At 41.0% G+C, this 26815-nt stretch overlaps 1 protein-coding gene across 17 annotated transcripts in view; it reads right to left on the bottom strand.

Annotated features, from left to right (window-relative positions):
• The window catches only part of TMTC2 (transmembrane O-mannosyltransferase targeting cadherins 2), a 447603-nt gene that overhangs the window by 274294 nt on the left and 146494 nt on the right, over positions 1 to 26815 (bottom strand). For 13 of the 17 annotated variants that reach the window (XM_002711368.6, XM_089307532.1, XM_089307530.1 and 10 more), the window contains exon 2: positions 6091 to 6661. The exons of the other annotated variants lie outside the window; for them this stretch is intronic. In XM_002711368.6, coding sequence (XP_002711414.1) covers positions 6091 to 6661 — 571 coding nt within the window. The remainder of the gene's footprint in view (positions 1 to 6090; positions 6662 to 26815) is intronic. 17 annotated transcript variants of the gene reach the window in all.

Raw genomic sequence — 26815 nt, 5'->3', positions numbered from 1 at the left:
ACGCTCAGATGCAGTCAAGGAAAATGGTTCCCTACAGCTTAAATTTCATTTGAGAAATCAACAGTAAATTAGCATTGTCATTGTTCCAGGCAGTTAAGACAGGAATCTGACTTGTAGGCACTGACAACAGATTTCAAATTTCTGCAAAGGACATCTTTTTCTGTGAAACTGACAGCACCAGTTAAGTGTGAGTAACCTGATAATCACGAGATCCCGCCAGTCCATCAATGCGATTCCTCCGAGGCAGCAGGTTATCGAAAATTGAGCCAAGTGATGTCATAGGCATCCCAGACACAGCATTATGAGAACAGCACAGATGATTTCAATGAGACTCATTATTTATTCATCACAAGATCCAATTTGCGTGTCATTTGCACTGACGGTATGAGCTAACTAGTTGCAATTCGGTTCTGATAGAGTATTTTATTCTGGAATGTAAAAAGGGTCCTTAAAGATTTTTTTTTTCTGTCTTCCTGTATGAAGGAGTACAAAACAAAGAGGGATTTTGTTACTTGTGGCTGCTCACAGTACTACGTGAATGCCATTCAGCAACACTGGGAGGACAGACACAGGAGAAAGCCCTTCAGGACTGCCTGTGTTTCTCATTAGGAGTGCGTAAAAATATGCCAAATATTGTGGAGAAAAAAGTAAAATATCCATCTTCAGAAAAGAAATGCTTTTTTTGTGTGAAAATCGAGATACATACTGATCAGGGACACGCTCGCTGAATGAGTCCATCCTCAACTTATGAGTTTAACTCTCAGGATGGTGACAGAAGGATCCCACCTGCACAGCTAAGGGAAGGGCAGAGATCCATGTCCCTGTCCCCCGCGAGGAGGACACACAGGTGTCTGCACATTCCTAGACCCATTTCACAGACTGGCCAAAGTCCAAGCATATTATGAAACCATGCACTGTCTCCCAGCACCCTGGGGGCAACAACATGCCCTGTCCCCATCTCACCATACACACCAGCGAGTCTCAACCCACTCCTCCTGGCTCTGTTTCCTCTGAAACCTTCATGAACCCTATACACCTCCCAGAACGCTCAGCACTCCCCAGTGACTTCCTACTGAGTTTCACCCTGTGTCAGACTCACACCATCCCTTCCACTCTTCCTCACTTCTCCAACAGAAGGTGTCCACATCCAAAATATCTTTTGGGGCTCTGCTCAAAATGTCTCCACTCCAGAGCAATTTCTTGATTCCCCCTGCAGAAAATAAGTTTCCCTTCTTCTAAACTCCCCTAGCACTCCGAATGTGGGACTTGGCAGACAGGGGTATTTTTCTTTGTAAAACATTCTGTGAATAGATCACTGTTCCAAGTATTAAACACTGTCATGCAAGCATTGGAGAAGCTCGCAATGGTCGTCAGCTTCCCCGATGTAAACTACTCAACGTGAACCTTAACCGCAGCCAGAATACAGAATCACCTGACATCAGCTAAGCCAAGGCGCCAACCTGCAGAGATAAAATATCTTATTAATCTTTGACTTTCCGAATTGTAAAATATTTTTGAACCTCAACTTCATTTGTCGTATTATCTGGTTAGCAGTGTTGGCAGCTGTTCAAAGTTTTATAGTACTAGAGGTCATGAATATTAAATGCTACAACAAGTTTACTGGGAAGAAATCCAAATTCATTTGTAAGTGCATGACAAATAGCCCTACAGTTTCAATAAAGCAAAGAAATACTGTGATCAGAATCAGGTATCTTATTGTATCTGGGTTCCCACAAAGGCAAGCGAAAGGCAAATGAAGCCAAAGAGTATGACAGGAAGGTTGGGACATTATTTGAAGTAGAGTGGCACAGGTGTTGATTGAAGAAAATCAGAAACAGCAAACATATTGCTTTTCATTCAGAGCAAGGGATATGCAGGCCACAATAGGTTGAGAAAAACCACAAACTGTTCTAGAAACAAAAGGAACAAAACCATAAAGAGTAACAGACTCCACCAATGCCATCTTCAGTACATAATTAATGAAAAAGCACATGTGGATTCACTGTGCACATACTGCAAATACCTTCAAGCTGTTCGTTTTCTTCTTCACACTCAGGGAGCCACACAAAACAGTCAGATGTATGGCAGCACATAACATCTCTAGTGTTCAGATAGTGGCTGAATCTTTAACAGAACATAAACTTCTACCCTCAGAAATCATTCAAGATAAATCCAGTGAACCGTTTGGAAATAAGCAGTCGTTTGTCAGTTTGGGTCTGATCACTGCAACTCGATGTAGAAGAATCCAGCTTAAGCAATACTCAAGACAAAGACCAATTTCATTAACCATGGGCAACCTCCATCATGCACATGCAGCTTTGCATTAAATGGAAGAGTTATTTCTAGCAAGAGAATGCTGTTTCTTAAAAGTAGAACTCCGGCCGGCGCCACGGCTCACTAGGCTAATCCCCACCTAGCGGCCTGGTTCTAGTCCCGGTCAGGGCGCCGGATTCTGTCCCGGTTGCCCCTCTTCCAGGCCAGCTCTCTGCTGTGGCCCGGGAAGGCAGTGGAGGATGGCCCAAGTGCTTGGGCCCTGCACCCACATGGAAGACCAGGATAAGCACCTGGCTCCTGCCTTCGGATCAGCGTGGTGCACCAGCCGCAGCGCACCAGCCGTGGCGGCCATTGGAGGGTGAACCAACGGCAAAAGGAAGACCTTTCTCTCTGTCTCTCTCACTATCCACTCTGCCTGTCAAAAAAAAAATAATAATAAAATAAAATAAAAGTAGAACTCCATTCTCCCATAATAACATGGTCTTCTTATTTATGTGACTGAGAACACGATTTAATTTTAATATCATGCACATCTTGGAAAGAACTGTATAAGAAAACAAAAGTAGTCATCTTTAGAGAAATTCTTTAAAGATCAAACTGAGGGGCTGGTATTGTAGCATAGTGGGCTAAGCCTCCGCCTGTGGCTAGGGCATCCTATATGAGCACTAGTTCTAATCCCAGCTGCTCCTCTTCCGATCCAGCTCTCTGCTATGGCCTGGGAAAGCAGTAGAAGATGGCCCAAGTCCTTGGGCCTTTGCACCTGAGTGGGAGACCCAAAAGAAGCTCCTGGCTTTGGATTGTCCCAGCTCTGGCCATTGCAGCCATTTGGGGAGTGATCCATTGAATAGAACAACTCTCTTTCTCTGTCTCTCCCTCTCTGTGTAACTCTACCTCTCAGATAAATAAAATCCAAAAAAAAAAAAAAAAGTTTCAACTCAAAGGGCCTCATTTTTCCAAATTATCTTTGGCTTCTATTAGAATTACTGCACTGGCTTTCAGATTTTTTTTTCCACCTGTAACTGAATAAGTGATTACGAGGCTAATAAAGGGGGGTAAAAAAAGATGTTTCCACATTAAAACCGTTAACAGATGTAAAATAAGCAGAGAAAATGCCACTAGGCAAACAATGGCTGATGCTGGGTAAGAAAAATGTTGCTTTTACTGATTTTATTATCCATGTACCCCCTGGGGTCACGGGAGGCTTATAAAAAAATTTGTGGGCAGATAAAAGCCTAGTATTTATTTGCAAGGCTAGTTTAAGCGTATTTCAATCCCCTGCCCCTGCCCTTATTTTTTGACCACATAAAACCAAGCAAGTAAAAGTAATGCAAGGAACGCTAAAATAATCACCCGGTAAGGGGGTCAAGAAAATTTATTTTTCTAACATACATGTCTTCCAATCCTGCCTTCCAGAGTCTACTCTCTCAGGAAGGAAATTCTCAGTGTATAAACGAGAGTACAAAAAAAATAAAAAAGAGAGTGCACTGGGTTTTCCTTTAAGATTTCCGTCATGTACTTTAACAAAGCAAATCTTAAACGTGAATTCAATAGTTACCGAATACCCACTATGTGCTAGACGGTGCATGAGGCCAAGGAGCCTAAAGCACATACATTACTCCTGACTGTGAGGCTAAGAAATAGGAATGGCTGAAAGTGCCGCTTGTTGTTCATGTGTTTTGCTGAAGATGCTGTATCCAATGGTTGACAACTCTTTCAACTATTAACAATATTCCAATTTGTTAGTATTCAACCATAGTATTTCCTAAGTCATATAAGTTCTCCCAAGAAGCATTTAAGGCAAATGTGTTAACATTTTTAGCCAAGGAAGAACAGTGCCTGGCAGATGTAAATACTCTAAGCATTTAACAAAAACTAAATAAAAAAACCTATCATATGCCAAGTATATACCTCATCACAGAAAAATCTAACTTGCACATATCCTTGCCAGAATTCCAAAAAGCCGGACTATAATATGAGTATGTGCATGAAGTACATGAATCTTACAAGAATCAAAGCTGGCCAAATCCAAATACCTGAAAGACACTGTGTGGTCCAAATAGATTTTTGTTTTGTTTTGTTTTCAATCAGCAACCAATGCGATAAAACAGGAGACGTCACAGAAAACTCCAGATTGGCCTCTTCAGAAGAATCTTCAGCTCGACCAAACAGAAACCTGCATTTTCTTATTGCAGTAATAGGGTGGCAAGAACAGTGGTGGGTGGACTTAGCCTTCAATCCACCAAGGTCTCTTCTGCCCAGATTGAGGGAGAATCTGAGGGCCAGGATCTGACTGAGATGAGAGCTCCAGACCCAAGGCCACTAGTACTATGAAGAAATATGCCGAGTATGACTGCTATGATAGAAACATTACTGACCTAAGTTAAAAAAAAAAATACAGTGTGGGCATTTGGCCTTGGAGAGTGGATTGAAGAACTGGCTCGGTCCGCATCGCTCACTTTCTCCTCCAAAATATTTGTTACTGTCCATAACAATGTTTTAGGGGAAAACCACTATTCTTTCCAAATCTCCTTGCAGGAATAATTAAAATAGATTTGAAATTAAGAGCTTGACTTTCAAGCTATATGCTGTTTTCAAACATCAAACTCTACCCAGAGTTTGATTTTTAAAGTTTCAGCATTTAATTGAAATCACAAAGAACTTCATTCAACCCTTGATACTTGAGTTCTAAGTGAAAAGGTTACGTTTCCTGCAGAACAAAAGTATAACACTGCTTACTAAAGCAACAAAAATGGCAATTAGAAAAAAAAAACTGAAGCAATGCCTTGGTTTTCTTTTCCCTCCATTTGTTCCGGCATTTTATTTTCTTCCCAGTACAACTGTGAGACTGAGAACGGAGGGGGAAGAGGTGGTCAAAACCAGGAAAACCTGACAGCTTCCTCACAGCCAGTTTCCCAAACAGTGATTCCTCACTTGTGCCCAAAGGGAAGCAAAGAGCTTCCTTACAACACAAACTTCCCGAACCCCGGGCGGGCAGCATCAGTCTGGACTTCCAAATCAAAGCAAGGCTGAGCGTCCCATGAGTGGAGGCGGATGGGGAGACAGGGAAGTTGGCACCTTTTCGGCCTACCCATCTCCCCTAATTCCGCTCCTGAGCACCCTAGCAAAACCCGTTCCGAATCGGTAAGAGCATAGACCCGACGTCCTCCTGTACCTCCACACATTGTATTTGAAACCACCTGGGGACGCAGGGGAGCAACCGCGAAACCTGAAGCTAAGTCCTCATTGGCTTCAGGGCCAAGCTTGTAAGACTCACTTTCTGTTTGGACTCTTCTATTCCTACCCAGTACAACAAGGGTAAAGTAGTATGATTCATTGTTTAAGAATTTGACTTCCCAGGGCACTACGGAAAGGAGCTGTTTTCCAAACTCAGGAAAAGTAATATTAACAAATGGCAGAGGGTTTCCCCTCGGCTGCGTCCAGCATCAAGCACTACTATCAGTCATGTTATTTTTACAAATGACATCATCGGCAATTCATCATAGAGAATTTTGACAGAAATAATGAATTAAAAAACCGATGACAAAGACGCATATTCTTTACAAGGCTAAATTATTCTTCTGCCACCTTTGAAATCATGAACATAAGTTAAGAAACCCGAGAAGGAAAACAAGCAATGGCTGAAACCCTGTTTAGTAGAGAAAGGTCAAAAAGGACACTTCCACTCAGGCAGGATCAAAAAGGAACGTATTTTAAATTCTGCTTGAAGAGGAACAAATTTGCGATTTAAATGGTGGCAAAGGACCAAGCAAGTAGATTACTCAGTAATCCAACGCTCAAGAGCCAACAATCACTTACTTTGTAAATGGTAGGCAAGATCTGTTTCATTTTCAGCCTGTGAAAGACAAAGACATCATAAACCGCCGAGACGGCCAGAACAGTCACTCCTTGTTCCTTCCACAACATGCTGCATCCTGCACACAGTCCTGTCCCCAGGAACCAGCCCCAGGTCCTGGCTGAGTAGCCTCTTGTCGAACAGTGTTTAGTGTAGCACAACAAGGAGAGGAGAAAGAACAGACTGGCCCCTACATCGGCCCGTCCCACGATTCCTGCCACTGCCTCTGTGTGAATGGGGTGCGAGGCGAACATCAAGCCAGCCATGAAGGTCCAGTATCCATCACCAAGGAGGATCTTGGAGAAGCTTGTGAAGAGGCCAGTGACAGCCGCATGCAACAGGACATTGACAAGATGGTAGCTCCAGGGGTTCAACCCTCCAATGGCATGGTTCAGACGAAAGGACAGAGTGCAGAGTGGCCGGTACGACTTGTGGCTGCCACTGTGGGTTAGAAGAGTCCCCCAAAAATCATTGTAGAAAATGTGAGTCCATGGAGTTTCTGGGAGAAGGTCCTGATTAGTCTTGATAGCGCGGCTAAAAAACAAAATGTTAAAAAAAAAAACGTAAAACACAAAAAGAAAAAAAAATATGACATTGCTAAAGATACGGTCGCCCTCAGAAGCTCAGTCATTATGTGACCTTGTGATGGGACCAGACACTCAAAGGTTCAAGTCGATCTTCTCCTTAACCAACACCACAATTAAGGCTGCATTTCTTGTCCTTAAAAGCTCTCTTCCTTGTTGATATCCAAGTATCTTTCAATAATAAAGGCCATTTTCTATCAGTGACTTCTGCTTTCATGTAGCACTGGCCAAGCCACTGCCCCAAATAGCATGCGTCACTGTGGCCAGAAATGCAGATTCCTGGCTTCAGGTTGACAGCAGGCTTAAGAATTTGCATTTTTTAAAATGCAAATCAGCTGATGCAGGGGACACACAGAGCCAGGACCAGTCCCCTACAGAAACAAATGTGAGGTAGAATATCAGGCCCCAGACTAGTGATTCTCACATATTCAAGTCACCTGGGGATGTGTGAAAAGCAGGTTCTGATTCAGGAGGTTTGGGAAACACCCAGAGAATCCATGTTTCTAACAGCTCCCTGCTGATGCTGATGACATTTATATAAAAGCCCGGAAAACTGCAGAGACAAGGAAGCACCAGCCTCCCTTTCTCCTTGCTAGGAAACGTCTGCCTTTCCCACTTCTGAGCTCCTCGGGACATCCTATCATCTACAGAATCATGGGACCCCACTGTCTTCAGCTTCTCTTAGAAATAGTATTTCCATATTCACATGCCTGACATGAGCATTCTCCAGAAAGTTGAAGAAAAATGCAACCATGAAAAACTTAGGAATGGATTTCAATTGTGGGGAACCAAAACTTTATTTTTTACTTGCACTTTTCCATGAATTCTTTAAAGTACCCTCACATTTCGAAACAGCCTTTAAGAAGGAAGGACCTATGATTTGTTGACCACCCCCTATTTGCCAAGCACTGTGCTAACTGCCCTGGCTACAGCTCCTCATTTAATCCTTAGAACAAATCTGATGAGGCTGATATCATTATCCTCCTAAGTGAGGAAATTACAGTTGCCAAACATTAATTAATATTTCCGAAGCCATACAAGTTGAAATAATAGCACAGTTTTATGTGTTTGCTTTTTTCCACTACTCTGGGATTCTCAAAACGTGATCCTGATTCCAGTTGGAGTCAACTGAAAAACAAACGACTACAAAAATGTAATGGCTATTTTATTTTATTGTGTATTTGAAGGAAAATTTAGTGATCACATCAAAGCTGAATTTCATGGTTTTGATTAGAATGAAAATTGAGAAGTCAACATAAAGACAAGTATTAGGGAACAAAGAGTCCCGGTGTAATGGTCACGGTGCAAACATTCAAAGTGACATGTAAAGGACTCTGTTGGCATCATTCCCTCCCTGTGACAGTGTACTTCCCAGAGGACAGGGTGACATCTTGAATATTCTGTATTGCTGTGCACCTGTCTGTATTCACATACCCCACAGAGGCACAAGAATTCAAAGGGTACACAAAGAGAAGCTCTAGAACCAGAAATTTCTTGCCCAGTCTGATGAAAAGGGATTTTAGCGCATAAAGGCATTTGAGGAGCTGAAGAACCACAGATCTGGTAGTAGGCTTCCTTAATGACACATTTTGACATTCAATGATTGTTTACAGCCCATGTCTCTACCATTGAGGAAAAGTTTTTTTTTTTTTTTTCCTTTCTTACTATTTGTTGAACTCTTTACTTAGGGTAGAGTTAATCTTCAGAGTATCAAGCAAAGTAGATCATTGTAAAAATTAAGAAAGGGAAAAAGAGGAGGAAGAGGAGGAAGGGTGGGAGCTTGGGAGGCGGGGTCCAAGTTCCTCAATCTATATATATGAATTACATGACCTTAGTTTATGTTAAAGGAAATTTCTTAAAAGACACTGAAAAAAAAAAAAAAAAAAAGAAAAGCCTTCAATGGAAAGGAAATCTATTTAAGTCCCAGTTCTGTAATTTACTTCCTCACTTCAAAAACAAAATGCAGCAAAGATTCAAACAGATTAACAAAACCATCCATGGTGACACAGTCACTGGACACAGCACAGCTGGCATTCTAGTGGGGATCAATGACGGGCAATGGCAGTTTTCAACAGCTTCTCTAAATTGTTTTCTAATTAACCTCTGAGTTGCAGTTTCTCTGGTAATGGTTTTACCTTGAAATCGTTTAACACTTAAAATTGCTCATTCGTCTTCTGCATAGAGAAGCAGAGATCACTGCTCTGCAGACACACGAGCACCGTAGAGAAACGAAAGGTCGCAGGTGCAGTATCCGCCCTATCAGCTGCTACTGCTGCTATTCCCAGACTGCAGTGCCATCTATAAAGTATACTCGACCTGTAACCGCTGAAATTAGGTACATTTAGTGATTAGAATTAAAACAGATGCATCAGTAGTTAATCGATTACTTCCTGTATGCCAAACACTGTGCTAGTTCTTTCACATACATTATTGACTTAAAAGAACTAGCTGACTTTCTAGATGTTCATTTGCTATAAAAAGCTGGTATCTTGAAAGTTACTTTATGTTGTACTGCTAATTCATTGATCCCCAGTATCTAGTCTCCCGAATTTCCATATTAATAGAACCTCAGATTTTTTTCTGGGTACATGGTTATCTATCAAAGAAAGAAAAAAACACACTCATCTACTTCCCTTGATGCTGACTCTGGTCAAATGACTAACTGTAGGTTAACACTTTCCCACAGTGTCCTTAAAAGGAAAAGCGTAGCCTTCTTCCCCTCTCCCTATGCTTCCTACCTGCTGGGAGGAGCACATCTGTAATTGCTGGAATATCAGCAGCCATCTTGACCCATGAGGTGTTCTTAAGAAAACGGATTACAAACAGAGCAGAGCAGTAAAAATAAAGGAAACCGAGTCCTTGCCATGGGAGATAATATTAGCCCTGGGCTAAGTACTTCACCAATGCTTCAGTATCATAAAGACATTCCTATCTTCTCCAAAACTGATAATTCTGTGTTAACTAGCAGCAGCTGAACCTTGTCATAAGCAAAATCTTTTCACAGGAAATCTAGTACATCCCAGTGGTTTGAGTTTTCATTTTGATCTTGATTTTTGCTACTCTCCCTGTATTGACTGTGTATTAAATGAATTTCCATATAAATTGGCTTTTAAAGTATTAGAAACAGATGTTTTTCTGGATCCATTAAATTAAAACACACTGCTATGACATTCATCAAGAATTTAACCCAGAAATAATTGCATAAGACTTGATGGGTTATAATTAAAAGGAATATGAAAAACCACCCAACTGCCAAACAACTTTGTCAGAGCGCGCTGATTTCACGCAATTCAGAATGAAAACCCAACCAGCTGCTATTAGACATTCACCTAGATAGGACGTGAAGGGCTCTAATGTCAACGCAGAAACTCTCATGTTCTCCCTCAGGGCAGTGAGGGCTCAGTGGCAAAGCATTCTGGGACAGGGCTTTGTCCATGCAGTGAGGAAAGCTCAGAGACACACTGTGTTCAGGACAATACCTTACCCTTTCAGTGATGGACCCATAAAGGATGAAGAATCCAGGAAAGATAGTGAGTATCTTTCCCAAGCCACATTTTCTACAGGCTATTATTAGTTCAGCACCATAACTAACTCTGAAAGGCTTTTTTTGGGGGGGGTGGGGGTGGGGGGAAACACTTCAAAAATTTACTCAAAGATGCTATAATTTCTAATAGCCATAAATCTAGTCACTTGCAGGAACCACAGGATACAATATTTTCTGACCCTCAGAAAATGAGGATTTCAAACCAAGAAAGACAAACCTCATCATTTCATTGTAAGGAAACACAGGAAAGCAGAGTCTCCAATTCACAGTTCAGAAAAAAAGGAAATGAAAGGGCCAACGGTGTTAACACGAAAGTAGAAGAGGAAACACCTTACTGACTTGCAGAACATACTTATTTAACCAATAGCTATGATAGCCAAGGAATACGGAATGAGAATAAATTATACAAGGCTTTACTATCTAAGTCATGTCACACATGCAGGTCATTTTAGGCACAGCCTAAAATGGCCTTAATAGTATCTGAGTAATCTGCCGGAAAACCAACAAATAAGAAAGAACTTGAGACGTCAAGGCAGTACTGCAACACTAAGTGTGCTAGATTTTGATCCACTTGCATTTTCTTCTTAGTCCAAAATGGAAATACTAAAACTTCTGCTATTTCACAGCTAACACCTTAACTCAGAACAGAAATCCATGCTTTTATTTCTGAGGTTGCTTCTGTAGGTTCGTGCTGAAAATCCTGAAAGATGCTAAGGAGTGAGGGAACTGCCTACTCTGCATAAGGTGGAGAAAAATCAGTGCAGGTGGGAAGAAGACAATCGGACACGGAATTCTCCAGAGAGCACAGGACTGAGAGGCTGTCTGTGGCAGCCAGCAGACCGTCTCTGGAGTCTTCACGGAGTCCTTAACCTGCTTCCAGTTGTGTTCATTCGTGACTGTGTTTGCTGCCTTAGGAATTTTCCTTGAAGGACACTAGTGAATGTCCACCACTCTTAAGAAACTGATGGATGATGTGACACCACCATCCAAAGTGTCCTTGTGTTTTTCTCAGTTATTGTTTCTATCTTTTGACCTTTTCAGTCACAAACACCCACATAAATGAGGACCGTTAGTCCTTCAGACTAGCAGTGCTGCCTAGATTTTTAAAACATCAAATGGCGAGCTTCTCTGATGCATTTTTGATTGTTCTACTTGAAAGGGAAGGAAGGCCAAACTTTCACTTAAGAAAGCAAACCTACAAGTTATAATAATTTGACATTTGTCTTGCAAAAGAAAAAGAATGTTTTTTGTTAGCCTGCTGTGATTCAGTGTTACCCAAACTTTCCTATTTGTGGGCTATGTGATGCAGTAGGTAAGAAAACAGATTCTGGATCCAATGATCTTATAAAGACCGTGAGAAGATGGACACAGAAAAATTACTTTACCCCCCTGAACCTCAACCTCCTCATCTGTAAAATAAAGATCTATATTTGCCTTATGGTTAATGCATTACTAAGCAAAAAGTACTTTGTTATGGGTAATATAACCTGTATATGCAGTATAATGTTTGTGATACATATTAGCTACTATTCTTATTACCATCAGCACCAACAATGGAAGCTAACCATCAATATATACACAATGACTGCTTTCATCATGTTTATAGCCATACAAATTTATGGATCATGGTCATGAGCAGTTCACTTAAAATTCCTTTAAGTTTTAGTGAAACTTTCAAAATGAGGTAATATGCATTTCTGAAGTGTTATTGTTGGTCTTTTAACACACTGCTCTTCTCATCCTCTTATCTGAATACCTCTTTCTGACTCCTCTTGAATTTCCCCTCTGTGGCTCTCAACTCCAACAACTGCCACTCAAGTGCTCATTTATCCATCTACACTTCTTGTCTGAATGTTGCTCATGAGCGTACACTAACTACCCAGTAGATACCCACACCTGACCCAAAGAGTAACACAATCATGGTGCTGCGACTATACCAGTGATGTTTCCCTTCCTGAGTTTGCCTCTTTAAAGCTCTGTTTCTTTACCGGTGGTTTGCAGCTAATAGTACCTCTTACAAATTGTTATGTTCAAGCCCAAACAAGACACTGTTAATTTACAATGTTTGAAAAAAAATCAGCTTTTTATTATACAAGCCTGCTGTTTTCCAGACCACTTCCTTCCAGTAACAGGATCTTGTTTTCCCTATTGAAATGAGTCCACATTTACTCTCCATCTGTGTGGGTGCAGCGAGGCTGTGTTCACCCCCAGGGAAAGGCCATCACACTATTTGCACAAAGAATATGCTCTACTCCCCCCTCCTCCCTTATCCCTGGCCGCACAACTGACTTAGGGGCAAGCCAGGCCTTTCAGTCAATGTGGCATCAATATTCCCCTGAGAGACTCTTCCTCCGAATAGTTAAAATTCTAGGGCTACCACAGGACTCCCTCAAGACATTCTCTACCTGATAGCAAAGCCAAAGTTAAAGAATTCCAGATCAAGGAGACAAAGGGGTAATCCCTAATGTAGCTCAACCCAGTCTTGCCTGAATCCAATTCTGTTAAGTAAGCCAATACATGCCCCTAAGTCAAACCTACTCTGAGCTGCTATTCTGATACCCACACCCAAATGTGTGTGAAATACTACAGCACTGTTTACCTCTCATGTAACATGTTAGCTGCCCTTTGAGTATCTTAAGCTTATTGAGCCTGAATCTAATCGTTCCCATAAACCTCCTTAGACAAGCCCCTTACCAAGTAGCATCATTCTTTCAACACTGAAATCAAAGCTGTGCATAACGACGCCTTCTCTGCTTGCTCCAGTGCCCATGTTTCAGTTGACTGATGACATTTCCTAGTTGTTCAGAACCTCAGAGAAAATCCAACTTAAGTTTGCCCAGACTCCTCTAACTTCCATTATCTCCTGCCCTCCTTCACACGTTCATTGTTTTCCGGCTGTACTGCTTAGCACCCGTACTACAACTGCCTGTCCGTTTTACCTTTCCCTCATTAGGCTACAGATTCCCTCAAGAATGGAATTATGCTTTCTCCCAGTGTCCAACACATCTTAGACATTTAATATACATGCTTAATGTGAACTGACTAGCTAGGCCTGCCTGTTTTCATTGCCACTTTGATTCATTATGCATGCTATGGATAGAAAAAACTTCCCGAAATGTAACTAACACCACGACTGCCCCCACTAAAATCCCTTATCACGCCCTATTTCTTACAATAATAAACACCTTCACAGGCTCCCCTTTATGAGTGCCAGGCTAATCTCCATATACATCCTTATAGCAAACTTCCCAGCCTCGACTCCATTTCTTTCCTCCTGGATGCTCTTCCAATCATTACACCTTTCCAAACACACTGCACCCTCCCAGGGCTAGTGTACAAAGTCATCGATCCCCCAAAGCCTTTTCTCATTGGTGTGGAATATGCTCCATTTTAACCCTGAGCATTAACACATTTCTAATAAAAATCTTGACTCCTTATGACAAATATCAGGTTCTTCAATGATATGTAGGAGGTACATCAGAAATAGTATGCTTTGAAAGTGACATGCAGGGGATTTTCATATCCTCTCTCCCACCCCCTATTGGAAGTCATTGCCCCAGAAAATGGATTGCTGTCAGTCACTCATTTATTCCTTCCGTCAGTAATGGGCTAGATACTGTGCCGGGCACTGCAGATAGACTGGTGAGCAAGACAGAGCCTCCGATTTTCAGAAACATTTTGCCTAGCAGAGGAGGCAAGTATGTACATGAGGCACTGTTCGTTAAGTGCTACTTGAACCCAAATCGCGACACAGCTAAGGGAGAACACAATACAGACTTCCAGCATCCCAGAGGGTCGAAAGCTTCCAGGAGGGAAGCCTATCACAAACACACAGTGAGTAAGGGAGTTGTGGAGACGCTTCCAGGCCCACAGCTAGTATCTTCCCAGTCCACGGGACAGGACAAAGCGTGAGAAGCTTAGGATCCGAAAACACAACAGGCTTGCTTAGCTGGGACAGAGTGTTAGGAATGACTGGTATTGCTTTTCCATGTACTACTGTCCATCAAGAGGATATGGAGAAGAATTTGGCTGGACAAGCAATCTCACCAACACTCTTCAGGATTGACTCATTCACTGTCTTGTTGGAAGATTTTTATCTGCCGTCCCTCCCCCTAGTACACTGTTGACTCCTTAAAATAGAAAAACCATCTTGTGTACCTTTGGGAACCTAGCACTTAGTAGGCACTTGACAAACATCTGATGAACAGAATTCTAATTAGAGACGATTAGTACTGATAAAGTTGCATTCACCTTTTGGGAGAAGTCTAGATTGCTTTAAGTATGTAGGGAATAATCACTTTCATCTAAAAGTAGTACACTCACTCTGGGCACTAACCTCTGCTCACTCAATGATAATTAACTGTGAAAAACCATCAGGTTAATTGGCTTACCCAAATATCTTTGGCACTCATTTGCCACTTAACCTATAATCCCTTCATTAGAGACCCTCTTTAGGGATAAGCTATTATATTTAGAAAGCTCCAGCTAATATGCAAATATTTGGCTACTTGGGTAGCAGAATGAGAAAAATATTGTAACATCGGAAGCCTGCCTTCATCTGGGGATAAGCAAGGTATTTCAGAGTGCAAGAGGAAGCGAAGGTCAGTCAAGTGAATTTCAGGGTTGAGAGCTGGGCTGTTCAAGGCAGTGTTGGGTTTCTAGGTCCCTGCAGCAACAGCAGCCCTATGAGTTGGACATGCATTTATCATTAGAATGTGAATACTTTATGTACTTTTTCCCATCTTTATCTCCTCATGGACTGCAAACCCTTCAAGGGTAGAAATGATGATGACAACTTGGTAAGCAACTGTCCTTTAATGAATTGTCAGTATGTAGATGCTGAATGAAAAGAGGCCACAAGGAGTAGCAGGAGAACCTGCTGTCAGCCATCCAAGAGACAGGGCCCCAAATTACCTGCTTATTTTGTCTAACAATCCTAAACCTAGCAACTAAAAGGCAGTCTTAATGGAGCCCTCTTCCAACTCTCGAGGAGCGTTCCCCACAAGCAGTAAAGGAGCTATAGCAGCTCCATCTGCACAGCAATCCTCCCCTCCCCTCCGCCACCCTCCAAAAAACAAAAAAAGCCAATTTCTGATTAAAAGATGGCCCCAGGTGCAACAGAACTAAACCTGGAGAACTTCCATGTGTGAAGCGGCTCCTTCCTTTTCCTTCGTACTGGGAGAAGTGAGAAGTGAGAAGAAATCCTAGCTGAACATTTGTAGGTATCTTTATGTCCCCAGATAAGCCAGTGCTACCATTTTCATAATTTCTACAGGAATTAACCATAAAAATCCTTAGACATCTGTGAAAGCCTCTTATTAGTCCATGTAAAAGAAAATTTAAAATTAAACTTCAGTTACCTAAAGATGTTTTAAGTGTTATTTATATGAAAATCATTTTTCCACATTATAGCAAAAACATCATGAAAATCTCAAATACTACACTTCCAGCATTTAATTTCACTGACTGAAGGAACCATCTATATTAATATTAGCTCCTTAATAATCTGAAATATTTTTCACTTTTCAATTTGCATAGTGAAAATTGAGACTGTTGCTACATATCTAGTCCTTTTATCTGATCATGCCATCTTAGCATTATTAAACAAGGTCATACACTGCTTCTTTTCATTGTACTAAATTGAATCAGAGCCTCAAAAGCTTAATAAGCACATCTTTTTCCTCATTTTCCAGACTCAAGATTAGTAACCAAAATAAGATGCATTAAGAAGCCTTCCCACTGCTAAAGTTAAAACAAGTATATAAAGCACTTTAGTACACTAGTATACACAATTCATAAATTTGTCATTTTTATAGGTTTTCATAATTTATGGCTATATAAATTTTTAAATTTATTATTTTCACATATGCAATGTTTCACTTGCAAAAGTCTCCAACATTAGTTATGGTATTTTTTTGCCAAGTGTGATTCGTTCTTTATAAAAGCTTTTCTGTATTTAAGACATTGCAAATGTTTGACTATTTAAGAGATGCAATGAAAATCAGATTGTAATTTTTATGAAGTGCCATACTTTCAAAAATGAATGGGCTCCATGAAACACTTCAAGAGAAAGAACTTAAAATGTAACCATCAGATTCCAAGAACACTATGTGTCCCTGATCTTGTTCTATGTGCTTTTACAGAATAAAAGATGCAATCTTTATGCTTGAGCACTTTGTTTTCCAAATATATTCTCTACATAGGCATGTATAACAAGCTAAGGATACACCTATTCAGTTAAAATATCTGTCTTAATACTTAAAGGTTCTATACAGAACAGGCTTCCTGAAGCACATGATAACTGTCCTACCTACTCAAGTACTCTGTTCCTTTAAAACAAAAAACAAAACTCAGATCATTATGGGAGGTTATAACCTTCACCTAAGCTAATGCACCTCTGATTAGGATCACTGCCTGTGAATGCGGGAAAGAGTCCTCAGCCTGAATACTGCCACCCCAGGGAGGTTAGAGGAATGTGAGAAGGAGAACCAGCCAGCTTTGGAAAAAGCAGGCAGGGCGGGGGTTAGAGGGATGTCTTCGCTACACACTGCATCATCCTAATGTTGGGCTTATCTGTTCACCTAACGCCTGAGTCTTAACCAAATCACCTTTATCCACACCGCTCCTGCAGCCAAACACAATAGCCAAGAAGCTTATTTCTGCCAAATGTTTGCAACGATCCCTCTCTCCTTTTCCACTTCAAGTGTTCCACACGTTGCCAACATTTCCCTCTCATAGGTATTGCCGTCATGATACCTCATTCCATTTGTATCAGTCTGTTACATTTCATCAAATGTGCTCATGTTGATTGCGTTCTTTAGTTTTATCATGTCATGGCTGTGTGAGTAAGCAGATGTGGAAAGAAAGTCCTGCCTGTAACTACTGGATCAGTCAACATGAGAGTCACCCACCCTACAATCCAAGTCTCAACTCCTCATCTACTGCTCTCCTTTTCATAGGCAAATTCCCTATGTGGCAGCCCCAACCTCTGCATTAGGATGTAGGTTCTTTTTTTTTTTTTTTTTTAACTTTTATTTAATGCATATAAATTTCCAAAGTACGACTTATGGATTACAATGGCTTTCCCCCCATACCATCCCTCCCACCCACAACCCTCCCCTTTCCCACTCCCTCTCCCCTTCCATTCACATCAAGATTCATTTTCGATTATCTTAATATACAGAAGATCAGCTTAGTATACATTAAGTATGGATTTCAACAGTTTGCTCCCACACAGAAACATAAAGTGAAAAATAATAGATGATTTTTTAAAATGATGATGAAATCAGAGCAGACCTATTGTCATGTTTAATCCCAGTGAGAGTCAAGTTGGGAATTGATAATTTCTTTTTTTTTTTTTTTTTACAGAGGATCAGTTTAGTATGCATTAAGTAAGGATTTCAACAGTTTGCACCCCCATAGAAACACAAAGTGAAATATATTGTTTGAGTACTCGTTATAGCATTAAATCTCAATGTACAGCACATTAAGGATAGAGATCCTACATGAGGAGTAAGTGCACAGTGACTCCTGTTGTTGACTTTACCAATTGACACTCCTGTCTATGGCATCAGTAATCTCCCTATGCTCCAGTCATGAGTTTCCAAGGCTATGGAAGCCCTCTGAGTTCTCCGATTCTTATCTTGTTTAGACAAGCTCATAGTCAAAGTGGAGGTTCTCTCCTCCCTTCAGAGAAAGGTACCTCCTTCTTTGATGGCCTGTTCTTTCCACTGGGATCTCACTCGCAGAGATCTTTTGCCAGAGTGTCTTGGCTTTCCATGCCTGAAATACTCTCATGGGCTTTTCAGCCAGCTCCGAATGCCTTTAGGGCTGATTCTGAGGCCAGAGTGCTATTTAGGACATCTGCCATTCTATGAGTCTGCTGAGATTCTCACTTCCCATGTTGGATCACTCTCCCCTTTATTTACTCCATCAGTTAGCGTTAGCAGGTACTAGACTTGTCTATGTGCTCCCTTTGACTCCCAGTCCCTTCACCATGACCAACTGTGAACTGAAACTGATCACCTGGAACAGTGAGATGGCATTGGTACATGCCACCTCGATGGGATTGAATTGGAATCCCCTGGTATGCTTCCAACTCCACCACTTGGGGCAAGTCAGCCTGAGCATGTCCCAAATTATACATCTCTTCCCTCTCCCATTCCCACCACCATGTTCAACAGGGATCACATTTCAGTTAATTTTCAACACTTAAGAATAACTGTGCATCAATTACAGATCTAAACCAGTCATATTAAGTAGAACAGATAAAAAAACTACTAAGAGGGATAATGTATTAAGTTGTTCATTAACAGTCAGGGCTATGCTGATCAAGCCACCGTTTCCCATAGTGTCCACCTCACTCCAATAGGTTCTTCACGTAAGTCACCAAGTTCAAGTGAGCCCTTAGGGTGGCTTCTAATCCACCCTGGTATCCACACAGAGGAAACCCTAGACGGACAGACACTAGGGATGTGCATGCACAGAGTAAGTACGCGGAAGGACACAGCGAGAAGGCGGTCATCAGAACAGTGTAAGTACGCGGAAGGACACAGTGAGAAGGCGGTCATCAGAACAGTGTAAGTACGCGGAAGGACACAGTGAGAAGGCGGTCATCAGAACAGAGTAAGTACGCGGAAGGACACAGTGAGAACGCGGTCATCAGAAAGCCTGCTGACCCCTTCCATCTCCATGTCCAGCCTCCGCGCAGTGGCTGAGGCAGCTCTGTTGTCTGTGCTACTGGGATATGGTAGTTCCTTAAGGCAACCCCAGCACACTCACTCCCCACTACACCAAACTGACCATCCTGCCTAATTCCATACTATCCCTCGCTGTTTCACAGGCACTACGCTTCTCACACAGCTAGATTTCTCCAATACGACATCTGGGGCTCCGTTTTTGCTGTAGGTTGTTTTCTAAGTACAAGTAATGTTTTAAGAGGTATCTTATTCTCAGTTCTGACAGAAATTGTCTAAATTCTCTATAAGAAAAAGTAAAAAAAAATCCCTGATCTTGCCAACTGCACGAATACACTGGAGCATTAACACTAACTAAATAGACACAATAAAACACCATTGCTACTTCATATTTATATTGAGATTGGCTAAGTTTACAAAGCACATGCATTATCTCATTTTATCTTCACAATCATGCCACAAACTGGGAAACTGAGGCTGGAACGGTTAAGTTAATTAAAGAGCTCACAGTTAATAAGAGGCAGAAGGAACTGGAACATTGTTCTCCCAACTACTCCATGTGATATTCAAAGAGGCCTCTGTTCCTCCACAGGCACAATAAGTCTCCAGCGAGAGTGTCTGTAAGACGATCTGAAGTAAAATCCTAGTCTATTATTGCGTTTTGTCTGGAAGCCATATATCTGCCCTCAAGACTCAATAAAGCTATAAAAATGCTTTTGTACCATATTCTTTTAATTTCTGCATTTCAAAAAGAGAACTCTTCTTTTAACACTAAGGAATCTTGGAAAACGTGCGTCAAAGGAAGGTGTTAGTTGTCTTCCAGTGACGGGTGAAAAAGGCAGTTTTATGAAAGCCAAAAACTAACCTATAATTTCATAATACAAAATTTAATAGAAAACATATCCTGGCAGAAACTGTACTGCTTACATCCCTCTTCAGCTATAAAACAGTCACAGTCACACACACACACACACACACACATCTGAGAAAGATCAGACTTTGAACACACTGCAGCAACACACATGCAAAACACGGGAAGTTTCACCAGGGCGGCCTGTGATGACAGAATACACAGACATCACTACAATAAAATCAGCCTCACAGCTAAATCAGAGAGTCTTTTGGACACGAGAATATATGAGTCCTGATGAAAAACAGATAGGCAAGGAGGAAAACATTCTAATTTAAAACTAACACAGATGAGCCTACACAAAGCACCCAAACATTTGGCCCACAAACCACCAGCAACTCTCTAATTTGTCATGGAAGGCAAGAGATATTTCATCCAAGAAGGAGAAGGAACAAAAAAAAAAAAAAAAAAAAGATATGACTCCAACATTGAAATTTACCAGCATTCTAACGCACAGTACTCTCTAAACTCAATGTCATTCCTTGACTCAACTTTAATAATCAAGAGATAAATTAAATTTCAGGGAGCTCTGACACTTTATGCTCTGTAGACCTTCAAATAAATCACATTGTAGGCACTCAGTTTTCACATACCATTTAGCACGTGTATGTTATCAGTTCTTTCAGATCTCATGTTATGAACAAATTATAAAGCCTCAATATATGGCTTTCAGAAAAGAAGAATCTTAAGCAAGGCAGGGTATGACTAGCACCTGTCCTTTAGAAGTCAGAATCTGTGTCTCACTTCTAAATTACCTAACCTCCGCAAGACTTCAAAACCCAAAACCAGAACCATAAGATCATTTTTATTCAATCTTGATCATCACTGCCTTCAATAAACAAAACCCCGTCACCCTGACCATTGCCAGAAAAAAAGTTTTCAACATACAAGTAACTGTGTTAATCAAATACATTCACAAGGCATGAAACGGACAAGGAAAACTTAAGTAGAAAAATGGGAGATGGTATTTAGTCAGAGGCATCTATGCAGAACAGATCTAATTTTTCACCCCAATTTGCAGGGAGGGAAAAATCTACATTTGTCTTCTATTTGAAGCAATTCCTAAAAATTATGTTAAGTGTTAAACACAGACACACACACACACACCACACACACACACACTTCAAAGCTAGCCAAACCTTGATTGGAAATATTTCTCTTGGGCTTGTTGGCTATGAATGGTATGATTCACTTTTCTCATCCATAAACTTCTAGTGGTGGTGAAAATTAAACAAGGTAGCTAGTTTACTGACACATGGTAGATGTTTGACAGCCGACTTCCTTCAGTGATTCACCTGCCTTACCTGTCTGGATGCCACAGCCAGGCACTGTTTTCTGCAGTGTTAGTCAAGATGACTAGATATAGCATTCAGTGACTAGTGCCATTCATCTTTTCTCTTGGCATATTCTCTAGGCCCTTTCCTCCTCTCCCCTCCTCTGTACCCGTGTGGAAACATGCTTGTATGAATAAGTGAAGCCCATGATTCAACTGAAGAGCAAATGAATGATATTCACAGTCTAACTCAAATGAGAGGAAGGATCAACTCAAGGTCAACTGAGGTGATCAAAAAGCTTAGAAGGAACAAGAGAAGGTCACAGGACTCATAGCGCAGGTCATGTCCTGCACAGAATATTCTGGAAAGCTGTCTCATCAGGCAGCTGCACATCAGCCAGGAATCTGGGCATGGGGAACTTTGCCTAAAACTCAGATTCAAATACCACAATGTGCTCTGTAAAGAATTACATCATTAGCCACAAACCTAAGCCCTATTTTTTCTTGCAAGAAGTATCAAAGGGGCAGGCGCCATGGCTCACTAGGCTAATCCTCCGCCTGCGGCACCAGCACCCCGGGTTCTAGTCCTGGTTGGGGTGCCGGATTCTGTCCCAGTTGCTCCTCTTCCAGTCTACCTCTCTGCTGTGGCCTGGGAGGGCAGTGGAGGATGGCCCATGTCCTTGGGCCCTGTACCCACATGGGAGACCAGGAGGAAGCACCTGGCTCCTGGCTTCAGATCAGCGCAGTGCACCAGCTGTAGTGGCCATCTGGGGGTGAACCAATGGAAAAAGGAAGACCTTTCTCTCTGTCTCTAACTCTGTTAAAAAAAAAAAAAAGTATCAAAGGAATTAGGTCTGGCATTTCCAATCATATGCCCATCTATGTTGTTTTCAAAGACAGCAACTTTTCACCAAGCGAACAATATATGTTCTATCCCTGTATCTTTGCTAGTAACACATACAAGTCAACATAATATTTGGAAGTGCCCCTCTCCACACTCTTCAAGAGAAGCTAACACTACGCAGGTGGGCAGTAAATTGGCTATACTTTGTGTTGGCCTGGAATACAACGAAGAAGAGTTTAAGATCAGACAAGAAAATCACTTTGTGAAAAGACACAATGTCACACACCCTACCATGGCCACACCACTCCAAGTACATGGATTTTTACATTTAAAAGCTGAGATTAAAAGTTGCCTGGAGAGGTTAGCAGAAGAGGCATTCCCAGACGCTATATTGGTCCTGTCTTCTAATGGTTTCCTCTCTGATGGTGTCCCGGGAGGGGGGAAGTTCAGTCTTTCTAATGAGAATAAAACTGCACTAGAACGCTCCAAGGGCATGGACCACTATAAAAAGGAACCCCAAGCTCTGCTGTCTTTAAAAGGCAACAGGTCATTGGGAAAAGTCATTTTTCAAAGCTCCAGTGAACTGGCACACTGCTTTTAGCTGGTCACAGCGATAAGGCGTGGAGTCCCAGAAACAGAATCACCCTTATGTAATTTTTAGTGCCTGTCCATTTCACAGCTCCCAAGAGGAATCAAGGCCTTGCTTATGGCATCATAAACGGTCGGGACTGCATATGCATGTGTTTTGACAAGGCATGAAGAAAGGCACCCAGCTTCTATTAATCTCAGATGAACATTTGATAAACTCCACAAGAGTAAAACACAGGCATCATCCCATCCATTCTAAAAGGGAAAAACTAGTAATAACCTCATCACTGTCACCCTGCAAAAGAATTTAAGGGAAAATAAAGCTCCTAGAGTGAACATGTGCTTTTTATTTCCCACTCTGAAAGCGCACACAGGTATAAATATGTTCCAAAGGCTATGGATTCATCTGGAATGTGAAAGACCATGGGGTTCACACATATAAAGATCAACAGTTGTTTTAGAAATTAACTACACCACATCTTAAACTTCAACACAGGTTCTAAACTGATCCAGGTGTTACCATCAGGGCAGAAACAGACGCAGGGTTTGCACAGTCAACTGGGACTTCAGCTCCAACACCACTTAATGGGCTCCACGTGCTGAAAATCATCATCGCAGGAAGTACACTCAAGCGAAGGCTGAACTTTCTAATGCAACAAGCATTTCATTATCTACCTGATGCTCACACCAACACTCTTGGGCTGACATTGTTTTTATTCTGCTCATGGTGCCTTTGTGGTTTTGAGGGAGAAAAAAAAAATAGCAAAAGCAGGTGTGTTGATGACTTGACACCACGACACCAGTGCGGACCACGCAACCTAGTCAGCACACGTTGCACCAGCCTGGGTCTTATGATCTCATCCAGACCCTCAAAGTGGCTCACAGAGTCAAGGAGGAAGATAGGGGTGTTATGTAATAGCCACCGTTACTAATGGATATATAGGACTTTCTAAGTTTCAAAGTATTTTTATACACATCACGCAACTTCATGAATGCTTTTCCCATAACGTCAGTGTTCAAAATAAAGACTTTCAACCAAGATTACACAGTGAGTGTAGAGTCCATTTAGGAAAACTATTTCATGTCTGCAATGGTGGTTCCAGTGCTGCAGCTGCTGCTCCATTTGCCCCAATGCTATTTATGATGGACTGATTTATGAAAAGGAAAAATTTAGTTTATTATGTAAGGAAATAATGCACAATAAACCAGTACAATGTGTTTCAGTCAATTCTGTTTGGTCCATTTCTTTTGCAACTATGAGCACTGGCTAAAAGATTTAAGTGTTGCCAAATTAGTGCAACACAGCGGAAAGCTATCTGGAATAGAAGAAATTTCACCATGGAGCATTCTGCTTTTATTGGTTTCTATTGACCACTGCATTCTTTAAATAACTTCAAAAACAGACAATTAGAGTAAAGCTCAACAATTCACTACAGCTTTTTTCTTCCAGATTTCAACTCAGGAAAACTAAGTGGATATTGTAACTGCTAAAAGAACAACGCTGGGCATTCTTGAGTCTGATCATTTAATTTTAAATCCATCCTTACTTTATCAACTCCGGCCTTAGTACTTGTTTGCCATAAATTAGTAATCAGTGGATGGTGAAAGCAAGGCAAGCCAACTTCCTCTTTAATGAACGAGGAGTTGCAGTTAGGAGAAACAGGTACCATAGGCCCAAATCACATCTCAAGGGAAGAGGCCAAGAATAGGCATCACTGTTCTTACCAAAAGGTCCTCTGAAAACTGGACTTCTATTTGTAATCTGACATGCACTTGCCCTTTAAACTAATGTACTCCTATATATTATATACATTAAAAACTGAGGGTTTTAAATGGGAAAAAATGATGGCAGGTTAGCAATAGGAAATTTGGGGTAGGTTTGTATGCTTTGTGTTCTGTCCCCCAAAGTCCTAAGGCTTTCAGTTTCAGCAATAATGAAGGAATAAGGCAGGCCAAACCATTTTATTTCTCCTATCCCCTGGCTTGTAGCTATAATTCAAAGAATTAAAGTTGGATAATTTTAGTTATTGGCAAAAGGGACAAATTACCACCTAAATGATAGTGGCTTTTTATTGGTTTCCCACTGTTACTGTAAGTATTGATCATATACTTACTGGCAAAAACACAAATATTAGGCAGTTTTAGAGGATATAAGTCCAAAATGACTATCACCAGACTAAAAGAGGTACCAGCAGGACTGTATTCCTTCTGTAGGCTCATGTGGTTCCCTGTCATTTCAGCTTATAAAGGCCACCTGTATCTTCACAAGGCATCTTTTTCCATCTTCAAGAGCCACAGTTTTCTGCATCTCAACTACCACTATCCCTTGATTCTCTGGTGCCCAACCATGTAACCCAGTATAATCTTCCATGTTAAGAAGCTCAAGTGAATCACATCTATAGAACCCTTTTGCCATTTCAGATAGTACTAGAACCTGTAAATGTTCTAAGAATGCCACTAAGTGTTCCACTTAGCTTAACCAAAGCCTATAAACAAGAGTGAATCGAAATCATTTCCTGACTCAACCATACCAGGTGCTCCATTTCCAGAGGCATTCAGAAGCAATGTTCAATAATCTGTGTGAGGATAAATGAGTAAAAAATGACCACCATTTCTTATTTTCTACTGTATCACCAAAAGAAATCACAATACCAAGTGTAGGAACCACACAGACTATTTCTCACATATTACATTATATATAAGGGTGATATTCAAAATATTAACACTAGCACAGAGTAGGCATTGGCCATTGCACTGGAGCAGGGTTTCCCATGTCTCTTCCATGCTCAGCATCAAACTTTCAGGAACTGGACCAAGGACAGCTTTGTGTGATCTCAAGTGGGGTTGGAGGAAGATCAAAGAGGACACCCTGGGGTGGAGGCGGTGGGACAGTGGGAGAAGGAATAGCTACTGATGAGTTCCAGTGACCCACCCAGTAATGTGAACTGCCCAAACAGCAGTCCCAGCAGAACAGTACAAGTTATAAGCAGGGAGGAATGATTAGACAAGCAAAGCAGTCGTCTGACAAAGGTCTTGACTAACCTAGGTGACCAGCTGAAGATGACAATCTTTAACAAGCATTGGATCCCAAGGCCAAAAGCTGGTTCCTATCCAGCAGGTACAGGATAGGAAGATGCGAGCTAACATGGGTAACACTTGGGGATTGCAGGAAACAGGAGTCAGTGTGATACGATCACATACAACAAAAGGAACCAAATGTGTAACACATGAGTCGTACTTTGGAAATTTATATTCATTAAATAAAAGATAAAAAAAAAAAAAAGGAACCAAATGTAATGCAAACTTAGGCCAACAAAAATACAATAATCAAAAAATTATGTAGTGACTACCATAAGGATATCATCTCAAATTGTTAGTATTATTAGAGTTAGCTGGTATTATTACACAAACAAAAATCATGATACATATCTGTTAATTATAGTTGATGTGCCACACTGTATAACAGCAATCAAATTCACTACTCACCTCCTACTTTTGGTGAGGATTAAATTATTTTCATTTTCAGATTTATTAAATAAATTATTTAAGGACACTGCAAATGAGGAAAGCATTTTGGAAGTTATCTTAAAAGTAGGAAGCACTGAAATAAGGAACAAAGACAACACTGGCAACTTGGAACCATGTCACTAAGTAAAGATTCACTTAACCAGTAAAAAGTACTCAAGAAAGGAAAGCTGATTTCTTCAAATTAATTCAGTATTTCTTAAGTAAGACTGACATCTTGTAGTTAGTACTACATCTTAGGTAGTACTAACTGCTACCTGTTGAGCTATATGGAAAACCTTTAACTGTCATGCTAACTCTAGTAACAAAACAAGCTCTCTCAGAACTCCTTGAGTTCTCCATCACTGAAGTTCAAAAACAGGTTAAATAATCCTGAGTGATATACCAGACCAATTTCATTAGCACTTCATATCTTGAGATTTTTATCTCTATTGGAGACCACTTCTAAAGCAGATATCCCTAACCCCTTGTTTCTCAACATTAATCATTTATACAGAACTGCCACCATTCCTGCCACTTTCACATGTTGATTGCACTACTAATTTACTCAGTACCTTCCTTACATTGTCCCATTTTTGTCTTCATTATGACATGTTACGTGGCCCTCAGCAATCACATCCATGTAATATCTGAGATGTGAAAATGCTAAATGACAACCTTTAAAATAAACAGTAAAAGGTTTGCGTGCATGCTTTCTTGAATCAGCAATGCACACATCACGGTT

Source organism: Oryctolagus cuniculus, chromosome 11 (assembly GCF_051225735.1).
Source record: "Oryctolagus cuniculus isolate XC-2025 breed Fujian yellow rabbit chromosome 11, ASM5122573v1, whole genome shotgun sequence".
In the NCBI taxonomy this organism is placed as follows: Eukaryota; Metazoa; Chordata; class Mammalia; order Lagomorpha; family Leporidae; genus Oryctolagus; species Oryctolagus cuniculus.
The sequence above is the reverse complement of the archived record's forward strand: the minus strand, read 5'-3'. Positions and strand labels throughout refer to the sequence as shown.